At 33.4% G+C, this 24,798-nt stretch overlaps 1 protein-coding gene across 14 annotated transcripts in view; it reads left to right on the forward strand.

The window, feature by feature from the left end:
* MYCBP2 (MYC binding protein 2) overlaps positions 1–24,798 on the forward strand; it is a 317,910-nt gene that overhangs the window by 103,194 nt on the left and 189,918 nt on the right. For 13 of the 14 annotated variants that reach the window (XM_072622185.1, XM_072622187.1, XM_072622188.1 and 10 more), the window contains exons 15-18: positions 697–901; positions 4,683–4,828; positions 5,156–5,257; positions 15,828–15,935. In XM_072622185.1, coding sequence (XP_072478286.1) covers positions 697–901; positions 4,683–4,828; positions 5,156–5,257; positions 15,828–15,935 — 561 coding nt within the window. The remainder of the gene's footprint in view (positions 1–696; positions 902–4,682; positions 4,829–5,155; positions 5,258–15,827; positions 15,936–24,798) is intronic. The other variant, XM_072622191.1, reaches the window with a different exon arrangement.

Here is a 24,798-nt window from a genome sequence, read left to right on the forward strand (position 1 = left end):
CTGCCCACAGACACTTACTAGCTGTGTGACCCTGGACAAGTCACTTAATACTGTTTGCCTTAGGGTCCTCATTTCTAAAATTAGCTGGAGAATGAAATGGTAAATGCAATATCTTTGCAAGAAGACCCCAAATGGAATCACAAAAAGTTGGACATACCTGAAACAACTGAACAAAATCCTCTTCCTTCACATATGCAGTTGAATTAGTATGGTGCCCTTACCTCCTGTGAAGTATCGCTCAGAAGAGAAACTAGAACCAGAGAGGTCAATTAGGAAGCTCTTGTTCTAGATCAAATGAGAGTAAATGAGAACCTGAATTGGCTGGTGGCTGTGGAGTAAAGAAGAAGGGCTTGAGTTAGAGAGAGGGAAGTAGAGTCAATAAGACTTGACAAACAATTAACTAAGGGGGATAATGAAGAGGGAAGAGTCAGGTTTGACTGCCAGGCTGTGAACCTGAGTGATTTGAGGGAGAGTGGTACCCTGAAAACATTATATGTGTGTGAGGATATGTATGCATATAATTACATATAGTATAATCACATATAATCATACATACCCACACATTTATACATGGATACTCATATATATGAACTACCTATTAATCATATAGATAGCTAAAGAATTTTAATTACCTATTACCTTTAAAGCATGGAAATAAATCATATAGAAAGTTACTGATTGTTGTTCCAAAAATAGGTTTTGGTATTGAAAACATGGCAACAGCAATGGATGAAGATTTGGAAGAAGAACTAGATGAAAAAGATGAGAAATCCATGATGTGTCCTCCAGGCATGCATAAATGGAAACTTGAACAGTGCATGGTTTGCACTGTGTGTGGAGACTGTACAGGTTATGGAGCCAGTTGTGTTAGTAGTGGACGTCCAGACAGAGTCCCTGGAGGGTAAGGAAATAAATTAGTATAAATAACTTACTTTTTATTTATTTAGCCTTCTATAATTATTAAGTAGAATATCAAGAATACATTGTTTAGCATATATTTATTTTAGAAATGACTCCAGATATTTCAGAAAATCATTTTTATCATGTTTCCTAAAACTAAAATTAATTTTATCACTAAGAGTTTAGTGTATTTTTTATTCAAAATGATTTTGTCCTTTACTTAAGGAACAGTGCAGACCTAGTACTGTTACTCCTTTGATAGCCCCTGATCCCAAGGGTGCTGTGTCTCTCAACCCATAACTATGGTTATCCTAATATTCATGAATACTTAAGTCTCCTAAGGTATGGAGTGATTGTGATCTGTATTGTTGGAAGGAGTAGTTAAAATAAAGAAATATTGGATCCTGCAATATGAAGAAACAAGAGGAAAGGGAAGGCTTACTGTATGAACTGAAACAACTTGAATCTTCATGAATCTCTAATGAAGGATATGAACCAATGGAAAGCAAAGCTAACAATGCTCATTTAATGTCATTTGTGGTTCCAGCCAAGTCAGGTTTCAGATCTCAACATGGGCAATTGTGATCCTGTTTCCGAATCCAGGAGAGATGTTTATTTCTTTAACTAGGTCTCGAAAATATTCCTCCAAAGGGGAATAATGAGGAGAGAAATGTCATAAGATTAGAAAATTTTGCTTTGCAAATTGAAAATATTTCATGGGACCTGATGGAATTTTAAAACCTAAACAGCAGTAATTTAGTTGGGGTAGCCAGGTGGCCTGGAGTCAGAAACTCTACATTAAAATCCAGCCTCAGAGACTTCCTAGCTGTGTGACTCAGTCAGTGTAGCAGTCTGTGTACCTGATTTGGCACTATCTTTGTTACTAATCTCTTGTTATTTCAAGAAACTAAGTTGTTCATAAGATTTAATCGTATAAACCAACACTGAAATTTTTGAATGCCTTCATTTTAATCAAACAAAATAGAAGCCAAAAATGATCTAGCAATGGCTTAAGATGATTGGAGAGACCTGCTTTGCTCATCTTTAATGAAAAGTATGGATGAGATATTTGTGTTTTCCAGGTTCTTTTTATTTAGTTTTATTATGTATAAAACCATTTGAGCTGAGAGTATTCAGTGGTATAAGCTTTCAGAGTAATAGTAGATTAAAAAGAAAAATTGGAGAGATGAATTTCAGTTCTCTATTTCAAAAGCTGCTGAAATTCCATTAATTTTTCTACAGTGATATGTTATAGTTTAACTTAGGTTAAAAAATTGTATTTTCTGACTTATTGGACATATAAAAATTATAAACAGGTTTTATAAACTAGTTTTGAGGGGCAGCTAGATGGTACAGTAGATATAGTGCTGGCCCTGGAATCAGGAAGACTCATCTGGCCTCAGACACTTACTGGCTATATGACTCTGGTCAAGTCACTTAATCCTTTTTGCCTCAGTTTCTTCATCTGTAAAATGATCTAGAACAGGAAAAGTGAAACCACTCCAGTCTTTCCCAAGAAAATACCAAATGGAGTCATGAAGAGTCAGACACCACTAAAACAACTGAACGATACTAGTTTTTGTAAGCATGTAGAAAGATTCAGTGGATTTAATTTTTCTTTTTTTTTTTTTATTGGTTGGAGTTAAACATTCATGGAACTCAATTTTTGCTGTGAAAAACTGTTGTGGAAAAATGAATAAAAAAGATCCTCAGACAACTTTATCTTTCAGAGGGAAAAATTTGGTGGCAAGATTTTTAAAAAATTCTTATTCCATAATCCTAAGAACTTTGGTTTTCTGTGCTTAGAGCTTTCCTTCTAAAATCTGTAAGTAGGCACCTGTTCTTACGGAAAAGTTTGTTATAAATGGAAACCAAGTTATATTTTCACAAGTAATAATTGTGCCTTTCCTCCTAGAACAACAAAGAATGAATAGTTCTTTTTTAGAAAGCCCATAGTTGAAACAGCTAGATCATTAGTTCTTCTAGGCCTGGTGCACTCTTTATGACACCTTAAGCTTAGTGTAATATGATGGGCAGCTGCGTGGTGCAGTGGATAGAGCACCAGTGCAGGAGTCAGGAGGACCTGAGTTCAAATCTCACCTCAGACACTTGACACTCACTAGCTGTGTGACCTTGGGCAAGTCACTTAACCCCAGTTGCCTCATCCTGGGTCATCTCCAGTCATCCTGATGAAAATCTGGTCACTGGATTCAGATGGCTCTGGAGGAGAAGTGAGGCTGGTGACCTGCACAGCCCTCCCTCACTCAAAACAAAGTCAAGTGCAAGTCATGTCATTATTTCTCTGATGGCATGGTCTTCTTCCACAACGAAGTACAAACACACACGTAGTATAATACTATGCTTATAGTAGGTGCTGAACAAATATTTTTTTTTAAATATAGTATATTAATTTCTTAACTTTTCTCACTAGAACTGTAGACTATTTTAGTACAGATTTTTCAAGTTTGGAAAATAATTCCTTTTCTTCTTTTAATTTACTATAGTATTGTTAGCCTTAACTTTCAGTCTGGAGCTCTTGGACATGGAGCAAATCTGTTAACCTTATCTCCTTATTGTTTGTGTGTGAACTAGTCATTTTCTTCAGGTCATCCTTACTGCTGTCCATGAAGAAAGTAAATAGGAGATTTTTCCTTGAAAATTTTAGAGGGTCTTTAAGTCCTAAATTCTTGGCTGTTGTAAATTTGTAGCCCTCCCTATAATCAGTAATAACTTTACTTTATATTTCCTCTTATTTCCTGATAAATAGGGGGTTTTTTTAAGTTGAAGAGTAGAGGAGGAATGAGACTGGTAAAGTAGCACTAGATTAGGGCTATCACTTTTCCCTAAGTCCCAAGTAGACTTAGGGAAACTCTGATCATTTTCCTTTCAGATATTGAAGTCTTGTAGTGGAAGAGGGATTAAATTTAAACTCCTCTCCATAGGCTACCACTCAGTTCTCAAGCAATTTCTCTGAGAGACATCTGCCTGTAGTTCAAAGTACATTGTAGTCCCACACTTCTAAAACTGTAACTCAGGAACTCCCACTGGTGTGCTTATCTTCAGTAGTCATCAAGAGCACATAATCAGATATTTACTGAAATGGCTCATCAGAAGCAAAACCTTTCCCCCATAAGCCTAGCGTGCAAAATCCACCCTAGTAGATGGCCATCAACTTCATGACTATCAAAGCACAAGCTTAAGTAACACATGGTCAAGGAATGCAGGTATATACTGTGCATTTATTTTGTATTCAGTGAGTGTGTGTGTGAGTGTGTGTGTGTGTGTGTGTGTGTGTGTGTGTGTTGGTGACCTGATGCAATATAAAATCTTTGAAAATGGAGACCACTTTGCTTTTGTCACATAGTATAATGTGAGACATTTAAAAATGTTTGTTCATTGACTAGTTGGGTAGGCTTAAGGAATACATGTTAGCTCTCTTTAAGTATCTGAAGTATTGTAAGAGAGAGAGTACTACATTTGAGGTGAAAGAAGAATTAAACTATGTTAAAGATGGAATCTTAACAATTGGCATGATTTACAGGGAGTTCTCAGTTTAGAATAAAGAACTTAAATAACAATTAAAATTGCTCAAAAATGAAATGGGTTGCTTTAGTAGGTAGCGACCTTCCAGGCATTGATTGGATAACCATTACTTTAGGTGGGGTTAGACCTTCGTCATCACCCAAGGAGAGTCATTGATGTCTGTTATTTAGGGAATGACATGAAAAGAAAGGAATGATATAGCAAGAGATGCTGTTAAATAATTTTTATTCTTTTTATAGGATCTGTGGCTGTGGTTCTGGGGAATCTGGCTGTGCTGTATGTGGCTGTTGTAAAGCCTGTGCAAGAGAATTGGATGGTCAGGAGGCAAGACAAAGAGGAATTCTTGATGCTGTGAAAGAAATGATCCCTTTAGATCTCTTATTAGGTAGGATGATACTATTGATTAGTTTGTGTGTGACACATTTTACTCTCATAACTTAGAAATTTTACACTTCAATAAATATTATTAAACATAATACATATAAGTATTTTGAGGAATATAGGCCACTTACAGTTAAAATCAAGAAAACTGATAATATGGATTATTTCTTAAGTACTGTGACTGTTCTGTCTGCCTGTAAAATGTGCCCTCACTATGACAAAAAAGAGCATACATTTATGTAGAATAGTTTTCTCAACTTTTAATTTCTTATGCATTTTGATCACATCTGTGATATAACTTAATCCTCTTCTTATATCAATAATTTTATAGCTGTCCCTGTACCTGGAGTTAACATTGAAGAACATCTTCAGATGCGGCAAGAAGAAAAACGACAGCGTGTAAACAGGAGGCACAGATTGGAGGAAGGCAGAGGTAAGATTATGCAGAAAGAAATTAATTGAAAACCTGATGGTTGGCTCACAAAGGCAGATTTATTTTCAGAATCAAAGTATTTGTTTAAAGCTCTCTGAACATCTTTTAATTTTAAATATTCTCCTTATAAAAGATGCTATTACCCCCCGAATACATTATGTAAAGTACATTCTTTGTCATCAGTCATAAGAGATTATCTTTTTATTCCAGTGGAAAGCCTGCCAGTGCATTCATTCATCTGATCAAGCAATACTGATTTCTAAGAGGTGGACAAACTCCATAACCACAAAGCAGTTTTAATTTAGGCTTGTATTTCAATATCTATCTGCCTTTATTTCAGTACTACTTTTTCTGGGGAACCTGGACTCATTATATGAATTAGTTACTACTTTGATGTATATATTATGTTACTCCTCCAGAGATTGTCCAGGATTCAGGTTAGTGGACACATTTGCAAATTTTATTTTCAGAAACAGATTTACTGTTTTCATATCCTATTGGCATCTAACTATATCCCTTGATTTCAAAGTGATTTGGAGGTTTTAGTTTGTTTGTTTTTTTTTAATATTTTATGGTGCTAGGATAGTCAAAGTGAGATGGTTGTGAATATTTGCAAAGCATATTTCCCAAGGAGGATTAAAAATAAGTTATATTTAGTTTGGGGTTTTCTTGCCCAACAAATAAAACTGTCAAAATTCATATTTATTGATACCTGATATCATAGATATTTGTTTAAAATGGAACCTTTGTTGTTAAAGTTTAATGCAACCTCCAGTGTGTCACATCATCTCAAGAAACAATTCTTGGTGACAGCTCCTATCTCCTTTAAGGTAGTAAAATTTTATTTTCTTTTGAACTCTGTGATGCATTATTTTTGAAAGCAGAGAAACCTTGTCTGTCTAGTTGCAGAGTTCCCAAAAATGTCTAGAAGTGGTAAAACATGTATTTGAAAGACTAAGGTTATTACTCTGGTTCTATAGTGACTAAACTATTGATTAATTAATAGATTGTTATTAATATTTTCCAGTTCATGCAAAGTCACGTTTCTTAAATGCTTAAATTCAAAGAAAATGTTATGGTGACAATAAAATATATTTTTGCCTCATTATATTTGTAGTTCTCTAAATGCTTGGGTAGTTGTATGTTAAGTGTTTTACGGATTTAAAAAGTTATAATTTGAGAACATAAGGGAATTTTAAAACTTTACTGTTGGGCCTTCAAATGTCTGTGCTCATTAGATGGTCTTCATTTTCCTCATAAGTGATATGAGCTGCAAAAAGAATATTGTAAATTGTCATCCATAAAACTTTTCTTCCCTTTGTACCTTCCTTTTTACATGCTGTAAAAATTAGTTAATCTCAGAATGAAGCTGACTGAATTAGTTTAATGCTAAAATCTTTGTTTCTTTACTTCACCAAAGTAATTTTAATTATTTTTTTTGGCATGAAAAAGAATGTGCTTCAAATAAGTTAACTTATTTTATAAGTGTATTCAGAATGCAACATTCCTTCACTTCATCTGTTGTATGTTTTCTTATTTATGACAATTTATAAAATGCATCATGAGCCCCCAAGCATTATTGTCATTCATTCTTTTCCCATTTAAATGTTAAATAAGCTCTCTTTATACTGTTGTATTTGATTTAGCAAATATACACATCAGTTGCAGAAAGTTGTGTTTTTATCGTATTAAAAATTCCTTTCTCAATAGCCCTTGAAATTTAGTAACAACTCATTTACTTATAATTATTGGGAAATTGACTGTTCATGTATTTTAATTTTGTAGGTAGCTGAAGCTTTCCCCTTTATGCACCTAAACTTTTATTTTAACCATTTTTGTTGAAGTCTTTCTAAAAGGTGTTATACATATACCTTCTACTTTTAAACATTATTTTGACCATGAAACAACCTGTGTTTACCGGTTCAAAGTCATTATTATGAACTATAATTTGAATACTTTGTTGCAATTACTGACCTGGGTTCTGTTCTCCTGTGGCTTTGTGACCTGGGTAAACCTCTTAGTTCTTCAGGCAGCTCTTTAAGCCAATAAGTTGCAGAACAGCTATTGCTAGAATAAGTTTCTTCCCACTGTATTATTTATATAAATGAAATCTCTGCTCCAGAGCCAAAAATAAAGCATTACAATACAGGGATGTACTCAGGGACCATGAAGATAGGTGTGATGTTTTTGGCACCCAAACTCATTGATCCCCAAATTGCTTTTGCTATTTCTGCTGGCTCCTTCCTCACTTCTCCATATTTGATCCATATTCTCTTTCCTTCCCCCCAATATGTTGTCACCTAAGCTTTTAAAATGTCAGCTTATTTTACACTCATGTTCAAACCAACCGCCAGTCTATGAGTAGCTCAGTAATTTGGGAGCAAAAGTATTTTTTAGAAATGAGTGGAAAAATGTTCATTGAGTTCTTACTTACATGTTCAGAGATACATACCGAGTCTCTCACAAATACAGAAGCAGAAGTGAGACAGTTTCTGGGACAACTATTTTTCTCGGTGGCCTATTTAATTTACTTTCAGATTTATTGCTATCTTCTGCATGGCTCACGTTGCTAAAAGTCCAAATTTATGGTAAGAGAGGTACTAGATTATAAAGAATGCCTTTCATGTAGCATGGTATAGTGGATAATACACTAAACTCTGCAATCTGAAATTCAAACCCTGCCTCACACACTCTCTCAACAAAATTCTGCCAACCTATTCCAGTCATTTAATCTCTATATGCCTGTTTCTTCGTCTTTAAAATGAGAGGCTTAAGTCCCTTTCCAGTCCAAATTTATGATCCAATAAGATGTTCGCTTCCTTCCATTTCTACTTTAGTGATTAGAAAATTGATTTAGCGTAAATTGCCTAAAATATTTGCTTGCTCTTTAAAAAGGAAGATGTTTTTTGAAAAATCAAATTGCACTAAAACATTGTGATTATTTTCTGTTTTAAATCTATAGGAAATACTGAAAGCTTTGATTTGAATGTTGTAGTTTGAAATGTTGGGGGTATCTCTACTTGGTTCAGTATTAAAAAGCATGATTGCTGGCATAGCACTTTCTCTGAAGAAGACAGTACTGTCTAAGAATGGGAGTAATCTATCCTCTACTTTCTCTTTTACTTAGGACCTTACAGGTTATATATTAAAGACACTCTTTACTTGAAAACAATAGTGTGAGAGCAAATTTCGTTTTCATAGTCATTTGTCAATTGTTTAAATTGATGTCCTGCTGCTTCAAGTCTGGTTGAATCATTTTAGTTTATCCAATTTTAAGCCTATTTACTAAATCTTAGTCCTAGATATATTTTCTAGTAAAACATACTGGTGGTAGTGATGGAATTTCTTTAAAAAAAAAAAAAGGTAATGGGTAGTAGACTCAAAAAAAAAAAATCAGTGCTATGGTTTGTTGGCCTTGAGTTTTCATTTGCCTTTTGGTGGTGTTTTGCTGTCATATGCTGACTGGTCATTTTTTGATAACAACTCTTCTTCCAGGTGTGAGGTCTTTGAATCTAGTTCTCATTTCTCTAGGCTAAGCATCCCCAGGTCCTTCAACCAATCTTTACATCACACTCTAGGCCTTTCACCATTCTGGTTGTCCTTAACTGATTATTCTATGCTTTATTAATGGACTTCCTAAAATATCCTATTCAGAATACAGTATGGTTCTTAAGATGCCGTCTGACGAGGGCATAATATGACAGTAATATCATGGCCCTAGGGTTGAATACTGTGTTGAGAGAGTTGAATACTCTCTCAATTTAGCTTAAGTGTGAATTAATTGACTTGACTGGCTTAGCACACTGTCCACTATCAATCAGTCAATCCATCACTTCACACAGTGCCTGGCATATGAGATGCTGAATAAATATTTATTGAATCACAATCAACAAGCATTTATTAAGGATTTACTATTTTCCTAGCACTAAACTAGACACTGGAGATCCAGTTGCAAAAGTGAGATAGTCCCTACCTTGAAAGAACCTATATTCTACTGTTGGCATATAACATGTTGTAATACAAGATGTATGCAAAATAAATCCACAACACTTGGGTTGATTCAGTACTGAAATAGAATGCTTGACTGAATGTAGTCAATAAGATTACAAATGCTATCTTAGACACTTACTATGTGACCTAGGGAATTTCTTTTGACCTGTCTAAACCTCTGAGGATGTTATGTTGAGGATGACATAAGAAAAGTTTTGTAAGCTTTGAAGTGTTAAATCTATGCTGTTGTTAGTAATAACAACTGAGGGGATCAGGAAAAGTCCTTTGAAGGATAGGGTACTTGAGTTGTGCCAGGGGTTCCAAACTGCAGAGGTGAAGAGAAAAAGTATTATAAAATCCTCTTATTTTTATACGATCTACTAATAGTCTAATCATATCTTCCCCAAATTGATTTTTGGAAGCCATGTATAAGACTTTACACTTATCCCTATCAGATTTTCTCTTACTAAATTCAGTTCAGTGTTCTGGTCTGTCAAAATACTTTTTGTCTTGATTTTGTCATCTCTGCTTATTTGTCTTACCTTCATTCTGTTTGAAAATTTAATAAAAAGCTGTCTTTTCTTTATCTGTTTTACTGACAGAAGTATTCAACAGTGTGGGGCCAAAAGCACAGAGGAGATCCCTGGAACTCTTCCCCACATATCTAGCTCCAAGTTGATGGGACTCTTTAATGACTGTTTGTTAAGTCTAGCTACTAGATTTGCTCCTTGCCAAACTTCATAGATTGTCTTGGCTAACTTTATTATTATCTAGCCTGCGTTTCTTTTCACAATTTTGATTTTACCAAAAAAGAAAGAGTTCACTTCTCAGTAAATATCCAAATTTCACATATTAGCAAGCATTGTATAAGACTGAGTTACTCTGAGATCTAAATTAACAAGGAATTTGCAGAATGAATAATACCTGACAATGTGGTTAGAGAAAATAGGACAACTGAGTATCTACAAATGAAAGGTAAAGTCGAATTTTAGTTATAAAAACAAAACTTGGTAGTATTGTGAGAGAATTCAAGTTAAATTTGAAATGTAAAAAGAATTTTTATAACTTATTGTACATGCAAATTGAATCCCAGTTTTAATACTTTAAATGATCCATGATACAGATAGTTCATTTTAGACTTGTAAATGATGGATTTTTCTAAAAAAACCAAAGTAATGCATACTGAATTTTAAGTAATAATTTTTTTTATTTTTAAAATGTGATGAAAATGTTTGTCAATTAAAAAATATTTTCCTACAAACCAAATTTAATATTTTTCTAATTTGCATCAATATATTTAGCAGTTACTTTATTTCTATTTAAGTATTTTATCTAGAAAAGTTGATAGGTCAAACATGGCCCTTTGAAATATCTTTTATTATTTCATCAAAACATCGTTATTGGAAGCCATTATCTGAAAATTATTGTTACTGAATTTAGGCTATATTGACGTATCCAGTATTTGAAAGGATCGTGTATTTCATCCTAGTCGTAGCACATATGTAGTATTGCATTTAGTTCTAGATTTTAAGGACATTTTAAGAGAAAGGCAATTAAGATGGTTAAGGACCTTGAGGAGTTGAAAGTAGCACTGGCCTTGTCAGGAAGACCTGAGACGGTGAGTAGCTATGTGTCCCTGGGTAAGTCAGTTTCCTCTTCTGTAAAATGAGAAGGTTGGACTTTGTGACCTCTAAAACCCTTCCAGTTTCAAAACCTATGAGCCACTGATCAGTCAGATAAGCTCCTGGAGGAACAGGAGTGAAAAGGATAGAATCCGTGAGTAGAACGGTTAGCCTTGATAAGAAGGAAGGCCGTTTCATTCTTTGAACATAGAACAGCAGAGGAAAGCATTTTTAAAAACAGTTTAAGGCTGTGGAATGTAGGAAGAAAAGAGGCAAGAGAAATGGCTTCAGTGTCCTCAGTAAAGTTAGGAAGTGAGTTTATCATCTGATTGACTTTCTTTGGGTCGGTGTTGGGATTTTGAAAGTGGACTGTTGGGTTTGACTTGTTTTTGTCCTTTGTTTTCAAAGAGGACCATGACATCAGGAAGGTAATACCATGACTTGAAGGGGAATCGCATTTAAGTGAGGGAGGGATGTGCAGAGTCATCAGCCTCCCTCTCCTCCAGAGCCGTCTGGGTCCAGTGGAAAGATAGAAGACTAGAATGACTGGAGATCTTTGGCTGCACTAGGAGACCTTGGCCTCTTTAAGCTTAAATCTTTCCCAGGTTTCCCTTTGACTGAAGCAATGCCCTTTCAGTGATTAAGGCTAAGGAAGAAATGAGACAAAGAAGGACTTCTTTTGCCTAGTTAAAAAAAAAAATCAGTCTGAGAGGGGAAGATTCTCAGGTTTTCTGGCGAAAACAGAAACCACTGGTATTTACACTCACTCTGAACCATCAGGGCTCAAACAATGACCAAGTGAAGCTTGGGCTGAGGCCTACTATTGGCCGTCAATAAGAGCCAGAGTGATTTGGGTTTAAGGCATGATTTTTAAGAAAGAAATCTAGCTTATAAATTCCAAGATATCTTGTGAGGTTTAAGTGATCAAAATTTACATTCCTTTGGGAAGAGCACCCACAGGTAAAGCTATCACTCCATTTGTGGACAGAGGGAGAGGAGGAAGGAAGCTGTGTTACCCAACTAGAATTGGCCATTTGAGTCCCCATGGGGACCACTACTACTGCTCACAGGTTGTTGTTTGTCCATTATTCTTGAAGAGGACCATGACATGAGGGGGCGCGATGCCATGACGCCATGAGTTGCACGTGAATCCTATTTAAGTGAGGGAGGGCTGTGCAAAGTCACTCTCTCCTCTGGAGCCATCTGGGTCCGATGACAAGATATAGATCAGGATAACTGGAGCTCTCCCCAACACCACGACCACCCAGATACAGTGGGAGACCTTGGCCTTTTTGAGGTAAGGTCTTTCCCAGGTCTCATTTTGACTGAGGCAATGCCTATTCGGTGATTAAGTCTAGGTAAGAAATGAGGCAAAGAATGGACTCTTTTACCTAGTCCAAAAAAAAAAAAATTAGTCTGGGAAGCAAAGACCCTCAGGGTTTCTGGCCAAAACAGGAACAACTGAGTTTGACTAATGTGTTGGTGAAGGAGAGATCTCATTTGTCCAGGATGGTTGAATTTGGACCTTTAGAAGAGAAAATGCAGGTCTACAATCTTAATGAATTTGTTTTTGCTTTAAGCAACTAATTTCTGGTAATGATGAAAATCAGATGACATTTATGTAGCACTTTACATAATTGAAACCTATGGCATCACCTCCATAGGATTGTTGTCAGGATCAAATGAAATACTGTAACTAAAAGCACTTTGCAAACTTTGAAGTGCAATATCTATAGTTTTCAATTAGCATTAATAATGAATCCTGTGAAGTGATTGCATTATTTGAATGTGCATTATTTATTTCCATTGAACTGAAACCACTGACTACATTTTATATAATTATAACTTTAAATGGGGGCAGATTGGAATAATGGTAAATATATACTAATATTATTATTATTATTTCTACTGTTAGTAGCAATAGCATTATCTCATTTGATCTTCATTGTAGATAGCTTCTGTAAGTATTATCATCATCACTTTGTAGAAGAGGAAACCGAAACTCAGAGAGGTTACATGACTCATCCATAGTCACACAACCAATATCAGTGGTAGAATTTTTTCCCAAAGTCTTCCTGACTTCTAAATTCTGTAGTCTTAACATTACTCCCTACAGACTTCTAAGTAGCTTGCAGTGCTTTCAGATTGAACGTTTCATTAAGGAAACGTCATGTGTTTGCTCTAAGAAGACAGAACTCTGCTTAAATTTTAGAAATAAACTGTCTAAAGACTATGTGTTCTTGATTCTTCAGAGGAAAAACTAATGCCCTTAAAAACTACATTAAATTCTAAATGGTGGTAAAAAGTGATCTTATAATAGCAATAATAATTCTACCATTTATTTGTGAAATTATTTACACCTTCCAAACATTAATTTATATTTTTTCATTAGTCAAAATAAATTTTATTTATTTTGTTTTTGCTAAAAATTAACTGTTTTAAGACTTTTATTTTATAACTTGGTAACAGACATACTTTATCTGGAAAATAATAATTGTTGCAACTAATTTTTGATTTTATTAGATCATCATAGCAATTTTAACAGGGTATCATCTTGTCCTTTTCATATGTTTGTGTGTGGTTTCGGTGTCCCGAAGTGGACAGAGTAAATAACCATATGGATACAGTAACTCCTAGTTATTAATAGCAGAGCACTGAAAAGGTAAAACTGTTTGCCACTGTACAATCTACACTGGACCCAAATAGATGTTTTCCCTATAGATGATAAGATCCTACAGTTACTTTTATTTATGCGTGATATTGTGTTGATTGCATTACACCCCATAACATTCCAGGGCCTTAATGAAAGATATGTTTAATTGAGAAGTCAGCATCACAATCCATATAGGAAACTGATTAGATGTATTAACTCCTTTTGAGTAAGGCTTATTTCATTACTTATATTTGTATCCCCAGAACCTAGCAGAGTACCTTATGTGTAGTAGCTGCTTAATAAGTACTTGTTGAGTACCTGTTGAAAATTGTCTTTTATCTAAACTGTGGCAGGCAGTTCCATTGAGTGTGGGTTTGGGGTATGTGTGTGTGTGTGTGTGTGTGAGCATACACATGTATGTATATATGTATGCATATACACATCTGTCCTGCACTTAGTGACGTGCCCAGAAATAAAAAGAAGAGAACAGAAAATTGCATTTGTGAAAATGTTCAGTGTTTTCTCATATTGCTCCTTAAGCCAAAATCCATTTAAATTTTTTTGTGGGTGTTGCCTTAAGTTTGCAAATTTTATTATAGTCAAAGAATTAAAATCATAAGCAATGTGAAAGGTAATGAAGAGAGAAGTGGTGAGTACTAAAGGATGCAGCAGCATGTTTCCAGTGGCAACTTACATGTAGTATAGTGGTATAATGTAAGGGATAGTATAGAGGAAATGTTTCATCCAGAAAGAAGATAGGCTGATCACATGACAAAAGCAACAAAAAATAGATGGACAACCTGAGTGTTCCCCTTGACATCCATAAAATATGTAGACTCAGTGGAAATGGATTATGTTGAGTGGATACTTTGTGGAAGAAGGCTCTTCATGAATATGAATCACAATTTGTACTGAGGGAGAGAATACGTAAATGGGATCAGAAATACACTGAAATATGTGTGTGTGTGTGTGTGTGTGTGTGTGTGCGTGTACATAAGAAAAAGAGGGAGGGAGGGAGAGAGAAAAAAGAAAGAAAATGTGTTCATGCTTGGTTAATTTTTAGGGGGAAGTAAGTTTTTATCTTTAAAAGTATATGATATTTAGTATAGAATAATAGGGCTTTCAGACTTTTGGGACACCCTATATCTTTTTCAGATAGATTTTGTATAGCTTTATCTAAATATCGCCATACCCATTAAAAATGCACGTAGAATAAAAGTATACAATGTTAGCAGGAATATTGGCACATCCTTCCAACAGCTTCCTCTCCCTTTGTCCTACCTGTATAAATCTGATTTTGATATAGAATAAAAGAAGAAGATAGGGAAGAAAAAAGAAAGGGAGAGGAAAAAGTCATAGTTTAGTCATCTTCAGGTTACCATAGCTACTTGTGAAAAATAATTGTTATTTTTCGATATATCCTTTTTCTTTTTATACTGTCAAAGAAACTTCATTGTAGGTATAGAGTCTATATTTGGGAAAGCCCATATTGTGGCTATTGCAGCATTTAAAATACCATATGGATTTGTGTGGCCAGTACAATGATTATGCCTTTTTGTTTTCATTTGTTTCTTTTAGTTGTGTTCTTATCTGGTGTCCCAGAAGTCTTAATGTGTTTTAAAGCTCCTAAAGTTTTAAAATGCTCTAAGACTTTTTGGGATACCTTATTCATATTTTACAAATTCGTTAATAGAGTTGAGCATTTTTTTTAGAAAAATCTTAATAGCATCTTTTGACAGTTGATATATCTTCTTATTCTTGATATAATAATGATTGTGTCATCAGTGTTGATAAGTGCAGAAAATTTTACTATTATCACTAATATCAACTTGTCTTCTCCACAAAAGAAATGAAATTTGCTTTGGCAATGTAAATGGAATTTTCACCAAGAGTGAAGTTTATACTTAACTAAGGTCATAAAGATACATTCAAATGGGCATTTATTTTCAGAAAACTTTATTATAATTCAGTGACTTAGCTAAGAAATTATGAGCTTTTGGCAAATCAATTCAAAATTAAATTTTATTCAAAGTAATATACTTTGTTATATTTAAATTACATGTATATAACTGCATATATATAAATATTGGGGAAAATGTTTTAAATACCTGAACTTAAATCATCTGCCCAATTAGATGATGAGGGTGGGGGTTGGAATGGGATAAAAAGGGGTGGAGATAGATTTTCCAGCCCCATAAATGAAGAGGAGTCCTTTTTCATACTTTTAAGTTGCAATTACTTTTGTTCAATTCAGTGTTTCCATTTTGTGAGCTTTTCCATGTATATGCAAAATGTTTCTCCTCAGGCCCCCATGTATTTCCTGGTCCTATTTTTATGAACCATCGAGAACAGGCTCTAGCCAGACTCAGACCCCATCCAGCACAACTAAAGCATAAACGGGACAAGCACAAAGGTATTTGGTCTTCCTTACTGACCAGGGTGGGGCATTTGCCCCATCTCCTAGTCGTTTCTTCCATTTGCCTAATTTTATTCTTGGAGATATGCACAAAACTGATCCTCCTGCTTCACTTCTGTCCTTCCTATTTAACCTGAGGAGAAAGAAAGCACGGAAAATGCTAAGCTGCTCTAAAAACTTTGCAAATATCATGTTTTCTTATTTCATGTTTTAGTTTTCTTTGATAAAGCCATTTTATCATGTGTCTTTTTTTGCTTCTCCTTTTCTTCCCAAGTTTCACAAAGTTAAGTGTTGGTGAAGGAAATGATCACTATTTTCTGGTTTTTGTGTCTGTGTAATTCACTCCTAGGTGACTAAAGTCTGGCATTTCACTGTCTTCATTTTTCTTATTTGCATGCTGTTGATTTTCTTCAAAGTTACTAAGGTATTGATTTTAATATATAAAACCTCAATAAAGTACACACATGAGTTCTGTGTATGTAGATGCCTAAATTTATTCACACATATGATTCTGCTTTATTGATTAAGGATCACTAAAACAAGAAGATTTTTCTTAGTTTAAGGGAGACAGGATACACCCATCTAAATCAACAATATAAGTGAACATTGGATGTATGCAAAAATAGAATATATGTTTTATATATAAATTTAGGGAAATAAATTCCATAAAATGACGATTACAGTAAAAAATATGGGGCATTTAATTATGGCTTTCAAATTCATTTCAACAAATCATACATATGGATAGAGCAAATTTTAAAATTTACATGAAATTATTTGGGAAAAATATTAAATGTCCAGAAAACGCAGAAATTAGAAGAGTTTCCTTTCATAAATATTAAAAAATATACTAGCACAATAAACCTGCAAATATGATATTTTAAAGTTCATTAAAATAGGTATTAGAATAACTCGATGTCTCTATAGGTGGCAACCATGTTGGTGGGAGGAGGTCATGTGCAATGAGACATAAGCTGATGCTGGGGATTACTTACTTATACACTGTAGAATTTCTGAAATATTCCCTGGATTATGGATGATTGGGCTGGAAGGCATTAAAGAAATATGCTCTGACCTACTTCTACAACTGGAGACCCGTTGTGGAAATGTGTTGGGTACTTTAGAGATCTGGTAAATCAGAATCATCTTGTTGCTTGGATGTTCTGTTGTTATCCTGGGGGACTAGATTAAACATGGATTCCCCTGAAACATTTTAGTATTCACAAATCCGGAACCAGCTGAATTCAGGAAAGTAATCTTTAAAGCAGTGAAACTGTTCTGGACCTGCAGTTTGGGTGAAAGATAACAAATCCTAGGGTTTCCCAGATTTTTTTAATAGAGTTCTTGTAATTTAGAAGATAAACTGTACATAGCAAAGAGTACTTAACAAGTGTTTCTTAAATAAACACAGCAAACTAAAGCACAAAATATAAAAAAAAAGACATGCAGTATATAGGAATAGATTGATTATGATTGTTTTTGCTAAAATAGGCTACGTTAGGAGTTAAATTAACTCCATTTAAAAAAATTTTTACTTGAAATTTATCATTATTAAAACTAAATTTGTGATTCAAAGCCAAGAAAATATATTAATAGTTTTTAAAATATCTAGGTCCAGTTAATGCAGATAGAGGTATGTTATGTGATTAGTTGTATATTTCTCTGTTTACTCATCCAGTGTTCTGGAAATAATCATTATTCTAATATAATTTAAAATTTGTAATTAAAATAGCTTTTGTTTCTATAGGACTTTAAAGTTTGCAAAATGTTTTATATATCTACTTCATTTCAGCCTCACAGCAGCAGCCTTGTTACAGATAAGGAAAATGAGTTTCGGTGTTTAAGTGATTTGCCAATGATCAGATGGCTAGTAACAGAAATAGAATTCAAACCCATATCTTCTGGATTCTAAGTTCAAATCTCTCTGCTTCTCTACACTGTCTTTTATGGAGCTGTGGCATTTAAAATGTAATTATTGTAAATTATTTTCAGAATTGTGTCCCTTTTCTATGCCTTTTATACTTCTGTAAAAGATCTTAGCATTTTTATTACATTTAGCTTATTTCCATGAAGAGTTCTTACTTAACTTTGCCTATAGTTAAGTAAATGCAGAAGCTGGTGTTTTATTCATTTAAATGACAGTTTCTTATACAAATACTTTTATTATTTGGCCTGAACATGGCATTTTCAAATGAAATTCTGTAATTGAGACCTAAAGCACAGCTAGAAAGTGTACAACTGTCTATTTTTAACATCATGTGTCATTCATCTATTTTCTCTTTTAGGAGTAATCTATAAATACAGTAAAATCCTGGACTATTATATCCTAGGTGTCCTATAATATCCTGTCTTTGGGCTTCATGCCTGGGCCTGCCTTATGATGAGGTCCACTTTCTATGCCAGTAATAGAATCCCTCAGGTTCCAAAAAGATTTATATTATATTGATATCTGTTCTGTGGTGAATTATAGTGTAATGGGATTTTAGAATATATGAGATATTAAAATTGGATAGGTAAATATTTTTATAACCACTCAGTCACATTTAAAATGCTACTAAGGATTACCTTATGATTTAACAACCCAGTTGTGTATGATTTAGCATTCATTAACCTTAGACCTACCAACATTGAAGAAATATAGTATATGAGAATGTAAAAATTTAGTGGAAGAGTAATTCACTTGGATTGGAATTGGATTGAAATATTCCTTGGACCTCTGGACCATTCCCCACTCTCTTATTCACATTTTTCTCCCAACCAGCCACTGTGTCCACCCACAGTTTTGGTTTTATATTCACAAACTTACTGTTTTGTGTTAAAATCATATTATAAAGATGATTAAAACTTCTTATGCTCTGCTATTTTTTCATTCAGGACAGGATATGTAGGTCAAATGTTTGGAATGGGTTCCCAAAATATTTAATAATTTTTTTTGGAGGCTTTTATAAGCTTCAGAAAAGATATAGAATGTGAAAACTTGAAGAAATCTAAGAAACTATCTGGTCCACTCCCCTCATATGTGTGTATGTATATATGTTTGTGTATGTACATATATATGTGTATGCACACACATACATATATAGCAAAGCAAAGATCACAGCATAAGGTTAAAGCATAAGAGTTTGTGGTTTGCCCTTGGTAACAAGAGACCATTTTGATACTCAGATAGACAGGGAATTCAACTACACATGCCATTAGCTAATTTTAAATGTAGTTTCAAAATTGTTTTAGAAATATTTTTCTAAAATCCCCTTTTCAAAAAAAAATCCCTTACAAACAGCACATTTTTCTATTTCAACAATGAATAATTTTTCTGATTTTGCTTGAGAAAAAAGTTCGGAATACAATCAATTATCAAAATCTAAATTTCCCTAAAAATGCTTCTGGCAGATTAGTAGTAAACAGTTATAGCCATATTTTGCATATTCTGTGGCAAAGTTCATTTGTTTCTCACAGTGATGAAACAGCACTAAATTTTAAAACGTTATACAAAATGACATTGAGTTATCATTTAAAGATATTAGTAATGATGCTGCCACCGTGATAGCATAGAAGCTTTCCATTCATATAAGCAGCATTTGGGCTTTGTAGTCATGATCATATATCTGAATAGATATGACGGGTATATTATCATTTGTAATAATGAGTATGATATTCATGCTACATGAATGCATAAACTACATATTGGTACACATACACATATGCATTCACTTGCATGCACTCACATGCACTATGCAATGGATATTCATTCATTGGTATATATGTATATGTATATACATGTACACAGATGCACATGTGTGCATGTTTACATATATTCATACATGTATACTACCAAATAGGTTAGCAAGGAGCCAAGAAACTGAAGACTAGTTGGTTGTCCGGCTCTAAATGCAGTACACTTTATGCTATACTATTCTGCTTCCCAAGATTATTTTTATGTGCAGTTCCTTGAACATGCACTTAATTGCACTTAATATTTTTGTGTAGGATGAAAAGCCCAGTTGAGCTTTTTGTTTTCTCAGTTATATATTATCATATGTGTAGCCCAAGATTAAGACTGGATTTTTTTTTTAAAAACTAATTTAGTATAAAAATAGAGAAACATAATAATGCTAAAATAGTCAAAATACTCCTGATGACTGAACCTGTTATGTACTATAAACCTGAATTTAAGAAAATTTACATGTTTCCAGACTGGTACTGGATAGTACCTGGATAGAGACTGGTACTGGACCTATAGTTTCTTTGACATAGGGAATTCATAGGTGAAGCATCTCTGTCTACCAATACAGGTTGGTACCAATCTCTGCAACTTATAGACTTAGAGAGCTTCCTAGAACACTAATAAGTTGACCAGGGTCCCATAACCAGTTTGTGTCAAAGGCAGGACTTGAAGCTAGTAGGTCTTCCTGGTTGAAAGGTCAGATCCCTATCCACTATGCCATGATTGTCAGAATTATTTGTAGTCTAATGAAAATTTTAAAACTGGTGCTACCCAAGTTCAGGACCCTTTTTTTGTGTGTATATATAGAATAGTTGCCATAGAATTTTAGAATTGAAAAAGACTTTATAGATCTTAATTATTGCCTCACTTTACAAGTTTAAGAACTAAGATCCAAAGATGTCAGTGACTTTACCAAGGTCGTGCAGCTTATTAGTGGAAGAACTGAGACTAGATCCCGGACTGGAATATTTCCACATGTTCTGTTTCACATATTTGGGAAAAGAACCAATTTTAATTTTGTTTTCCATGATATGTATGTGTGCGTTAAATATACATGCAAGTAACAATTATATTAGGAAAGGTCTAAAATATATTTCTTTTAAAAAGACCATTTATTATGAGATATACAACATCAGCTCAGGATAAATGGTTGTAATGTTAACAAAGAGAAAACAGAATTACTCAGCTTTAATTTTGCTTTTGTTTTCTCAACCAAGAATAATCTTCAGTGGAAAAGGTAGTCCAAACATAGTGAAAAAGGGATTTGAGGACCAAGTTTTAAATTAGTTAAAACATCTATGCTTAGATTATTTACATCTTAGAGGGCTGAAATAAGTTGCAGATATAAATTAGGAGTTATCAACTCTCCTTTGAACAATTGAGGTTATAGGAAGAGTTTTTAGGAGACTGAAAGTAGTTCATCCCTCAGTTTTCAAAAAGGGAAAGTTGATAGTTTCAAGATTGTATTTATACACGTATGCATATACACATACATCTCTATACATGAATGTAACCAGAATGGTAAAGGGCCTTAAATACATGTCATAAGAGGATAGTTTGAAGAAACCAGGGATGTTTATCCTAAAGAAGAGAAGACTTGGGCAGGACATGATACCTCCCTTCAAAAACTTGAAGGCCTGCCACAAACAAGATGAATTTGACTTGTTCTCTCTAGTTCTGGAGGGTAAAACCAGGAGCAATGGGTGGAAATAACACAGAGACAAACTTAAGATTTATGTCGGAAGATGCTTTTGAACATTTAGAGTTTCCTAAAAGTAGAATGGTTTGCATCAAGATATAGTGGTTTCCTTTTCACTGGAGGTTTTCAAGCAACTGCTGATAACTGCTTGTCAAATATGCTATAATAGGGATTTTTTTTTTCAGATTTAATCTGGAGAATATGACCACTTGAGTTCTCTTTCAAATCCTGATTCTATGATATCTATGTAGATAAGGTACAAAAATACAGACTTTATACAACAGTATAAAAAGGTTGATTTTTAGTTAGCTGGAAAACTGTGTACAAATGGGATCGGTAAATAGTCCATTATCATTCTCAAGCTCTCCAAAAACATGTCACAGAATTCTGTCCTTTATCCTGTTCTGTTATTTACCATTTTTATCAGTGATGTGACGAAAGTCATAGAAAATACAATTATTAAATAATCAAATAGCACAAAGCTAGTATTGATACATAATGTTTCATGAAATAATTATGACCTAAATTATTTTATATAATATGCCAAAACTAAAACACAACGTGGCAGGAATAAATATAAATTCTTAAATGTGGGTTCAGTAAAATAACTGCACAATTATAGGCTGAAACCTGGCTTAACAAAAATTTATGCAGAAAAGATTCAATTTGTACTTGTGAATAGTCAAATGTGAATCAACATTGTTATATGGCTAACAAAAAAACCCTAATTACTCTGTTAGGCCTCATTAATAGAAATATAGTCATAAATTAAGGAAAAAATAGTTCTTCCATCCTCTGCAATGGTACTGACCACTACCTTTTAGACAGTACATTGACAATATATTGCAGTTTTCAGAAGACATAGCATAGTTTTAAAATCATATTACCTAAGAATTGGCTAAAGGAACTGGTGCCATTTAGCTTAGAAAAGAGAAAATGAGGTAAGCTATAACTTTCAGAATATTTAATTTCCTCGAGGGGGGAATCAAACTAAATAATTGGGAGAAGGGAACATGCTTTTATGAACAGACTCCTAGATTTTGTTTTAGTCGGGAGAAATGAGTTTGAATCTTGAATCTGACCTTGCTAACCTTGTATCCCTAGTCAATTACTTAGGATGCCTTAGGATTCCCATCTTTAATGTTGGTGATGGTGTTGTTTGTACTACCCGTCTCACAGGGTTGTATTACTAAACTTAAGGAAATCTGCTTTTGGTTAAACATGGGGAAGAACTTCTCATAACCAGAACTATCCAAAAATGAAGTAGACTGTTTTATGAGATACTGAGTGGAATACTCCAGGCAGTGATGGGAAGGAAGGGGGGAGAATTTTTGTTTAGTATTTAAAGAGATAACTCTGGTCTTTTTAAACTGGAGACTATGTTGCTACATTAACTTCTAGAGTATTTGAGAGTTGTTGTATTCAGTTTGAAAACTATCCAACCTTTTATTTTATGCTCCTTTCTCTTCATACTTAAAAATAATACTCTTAAACATTTATTAACTCTTTTCCCATAGTCAATTAAAAAAATCAATCCCATTTTCATAAATTTTAGTTTTTGATTCCTGACTTTTTTATTCATACTTACAACTGAACTATTTTGATCCCTGCTATTATAGCTACTTTATTGTAAATTTTTAAGTAGTAGGAATTGTAAATACAAATTCTTATAATGCCATAAATGTCATATTTAAATAGATTTTTAAAGTATATTTAATGATAATGAAGACTTTTAAAAATTTTAATACTGTTAACAAGTTAAACATAGATAAGTATAGAAGGCTATTTTTAGTATACTTGAAAAAATATTATAAACCATGTAGTTTTATGCCATAAGTAGTAAATTCTAACTCCTAGTCATCATCAGATGTAGCTTTTAGCCATTACTTTTTTTCCAGAATAATTCCATGGTTAGCCTTTTTTAATGTTTAAATTTCCGTATTGGGGTATTTGATGTTAATTTTAATTTCAAAATGAAAGAAAGAAAACTAATTCAGAAAATCGGTTTTTCTTACTATATATAATAAAGATTTGCAATGTTAACACAGGTAAAACTATATGAAAGCAATTTATATTTCCACATATAAGCAGACTTCTTTTTTGTATTTAAATAATTTTATAGTTTAACAGATAATATGTCTGTAAAATTTCTTCACTTTTATCCCTCAATCTAGTTCTCTTTTGGACTACTTTTTTCATTTTTACCCAATCTAGTTTCACCTCTTCCACTCACAGTGTACAAAAGTGAAGATTATTTGGACTAAAAGTTTTTTTTAAAATTCTGGGTAAAGTTTAAAAAATCGTGACAGTTTTTTAAAATCTATTCGTTCATGCAGATAGAGTTTGAGAATTTGATCTAAAACATTTAGCATTTTAGACTATTTAGCATAGTCTTCTAATATTATAGTAAAACCTCTCACTAATTCAGAATTGATGATTATTCAGACAATATATGTGATATTTTTGAATAAAAAATTCAAAATAATTTCTTCCTCTGTGAATTTTCAGGGTCATACTTGTAAAGGGAATCCAGTCTAAAATCAGTAGCTTTTCAAACCAAGGGCTCAAGAAATTAAGAATTCCTTCAACGTGCCTCCAACTTCTGGGTCCAGCAGTTAATTCTTGTATGTTAAAGGACTTTTATGTTTATGATACATTATTATGTAACATAGGCCAGTTTTGAATTGTAGTTTTGTTAACCTAATTTTACTTATTTGTATCAATTAGCTTATAACATGTGATTGAAATATTAAATGTAATTGAAATATTAAAATATCAAATTGTTCAAAGATTTAAATTTTTCCTTAAGCTAAACAGGCCCCTTCCATTCCGAATTAGTGAGGTTTTACTGTCCTAATAGTCTTATTTAAGGAAATGGAGTATTATGAGATGTATCTTGAAGAAAATTATTATAACAATTCATTTAGCTACAAAAAGGAGAGAGGAATGATCTAGATTCAGAATTTCTTGCCGTGATTATTTCTAATTATTAGAGAAAAAAGAGAAAAAGTTGGCATAAAAGGTTTTGACCTTTCCCCATTTTACACTATTGGTGGGTATAATGGATATGCCAAATAACTGAAAAACAAGTTGGAAAGGATATTGGTTAAAATTGAATATATTTTTTATGTGACAGGTAACTTACTTATTGGAAAATTTAGATCTCAATCTACCAAAATAACAGAATTGACCATTTGACTATTTGAAGTTCTTTTCAGCTTTATAAGTGCATTGAATATTAAATTTGTAATTAAATAGCGACAGTCAAAACTTTTTTCTAAGATTGACTAGTGGAAATATTTTAGATTATTATGACAAGATTTAAGCTAACTTCTTGACTCAATTATTATTATTTTTAATTTCTGCAAAAATGCTCTAAGATTCTCTATATCATGGAATCAGTTTTGATCCTAAAGTTTAAGTATAAGAATATTCAC

This window comes from Notamacropus eugenii, chromosome 6 (genome assembly GCF_028372415.1).
Source record: "Notamacropus eugenii isolate mMacEug1 chromosome 6, mMacEug1.pri_v2, whole genome shotgun sequence".
Lineage (NCBI taxonomy): Eukaryota > Metazoa > Chordata > Mammalia > Diprotodontia > Macropodidae > Notamacropus > Notamacropus eugenii.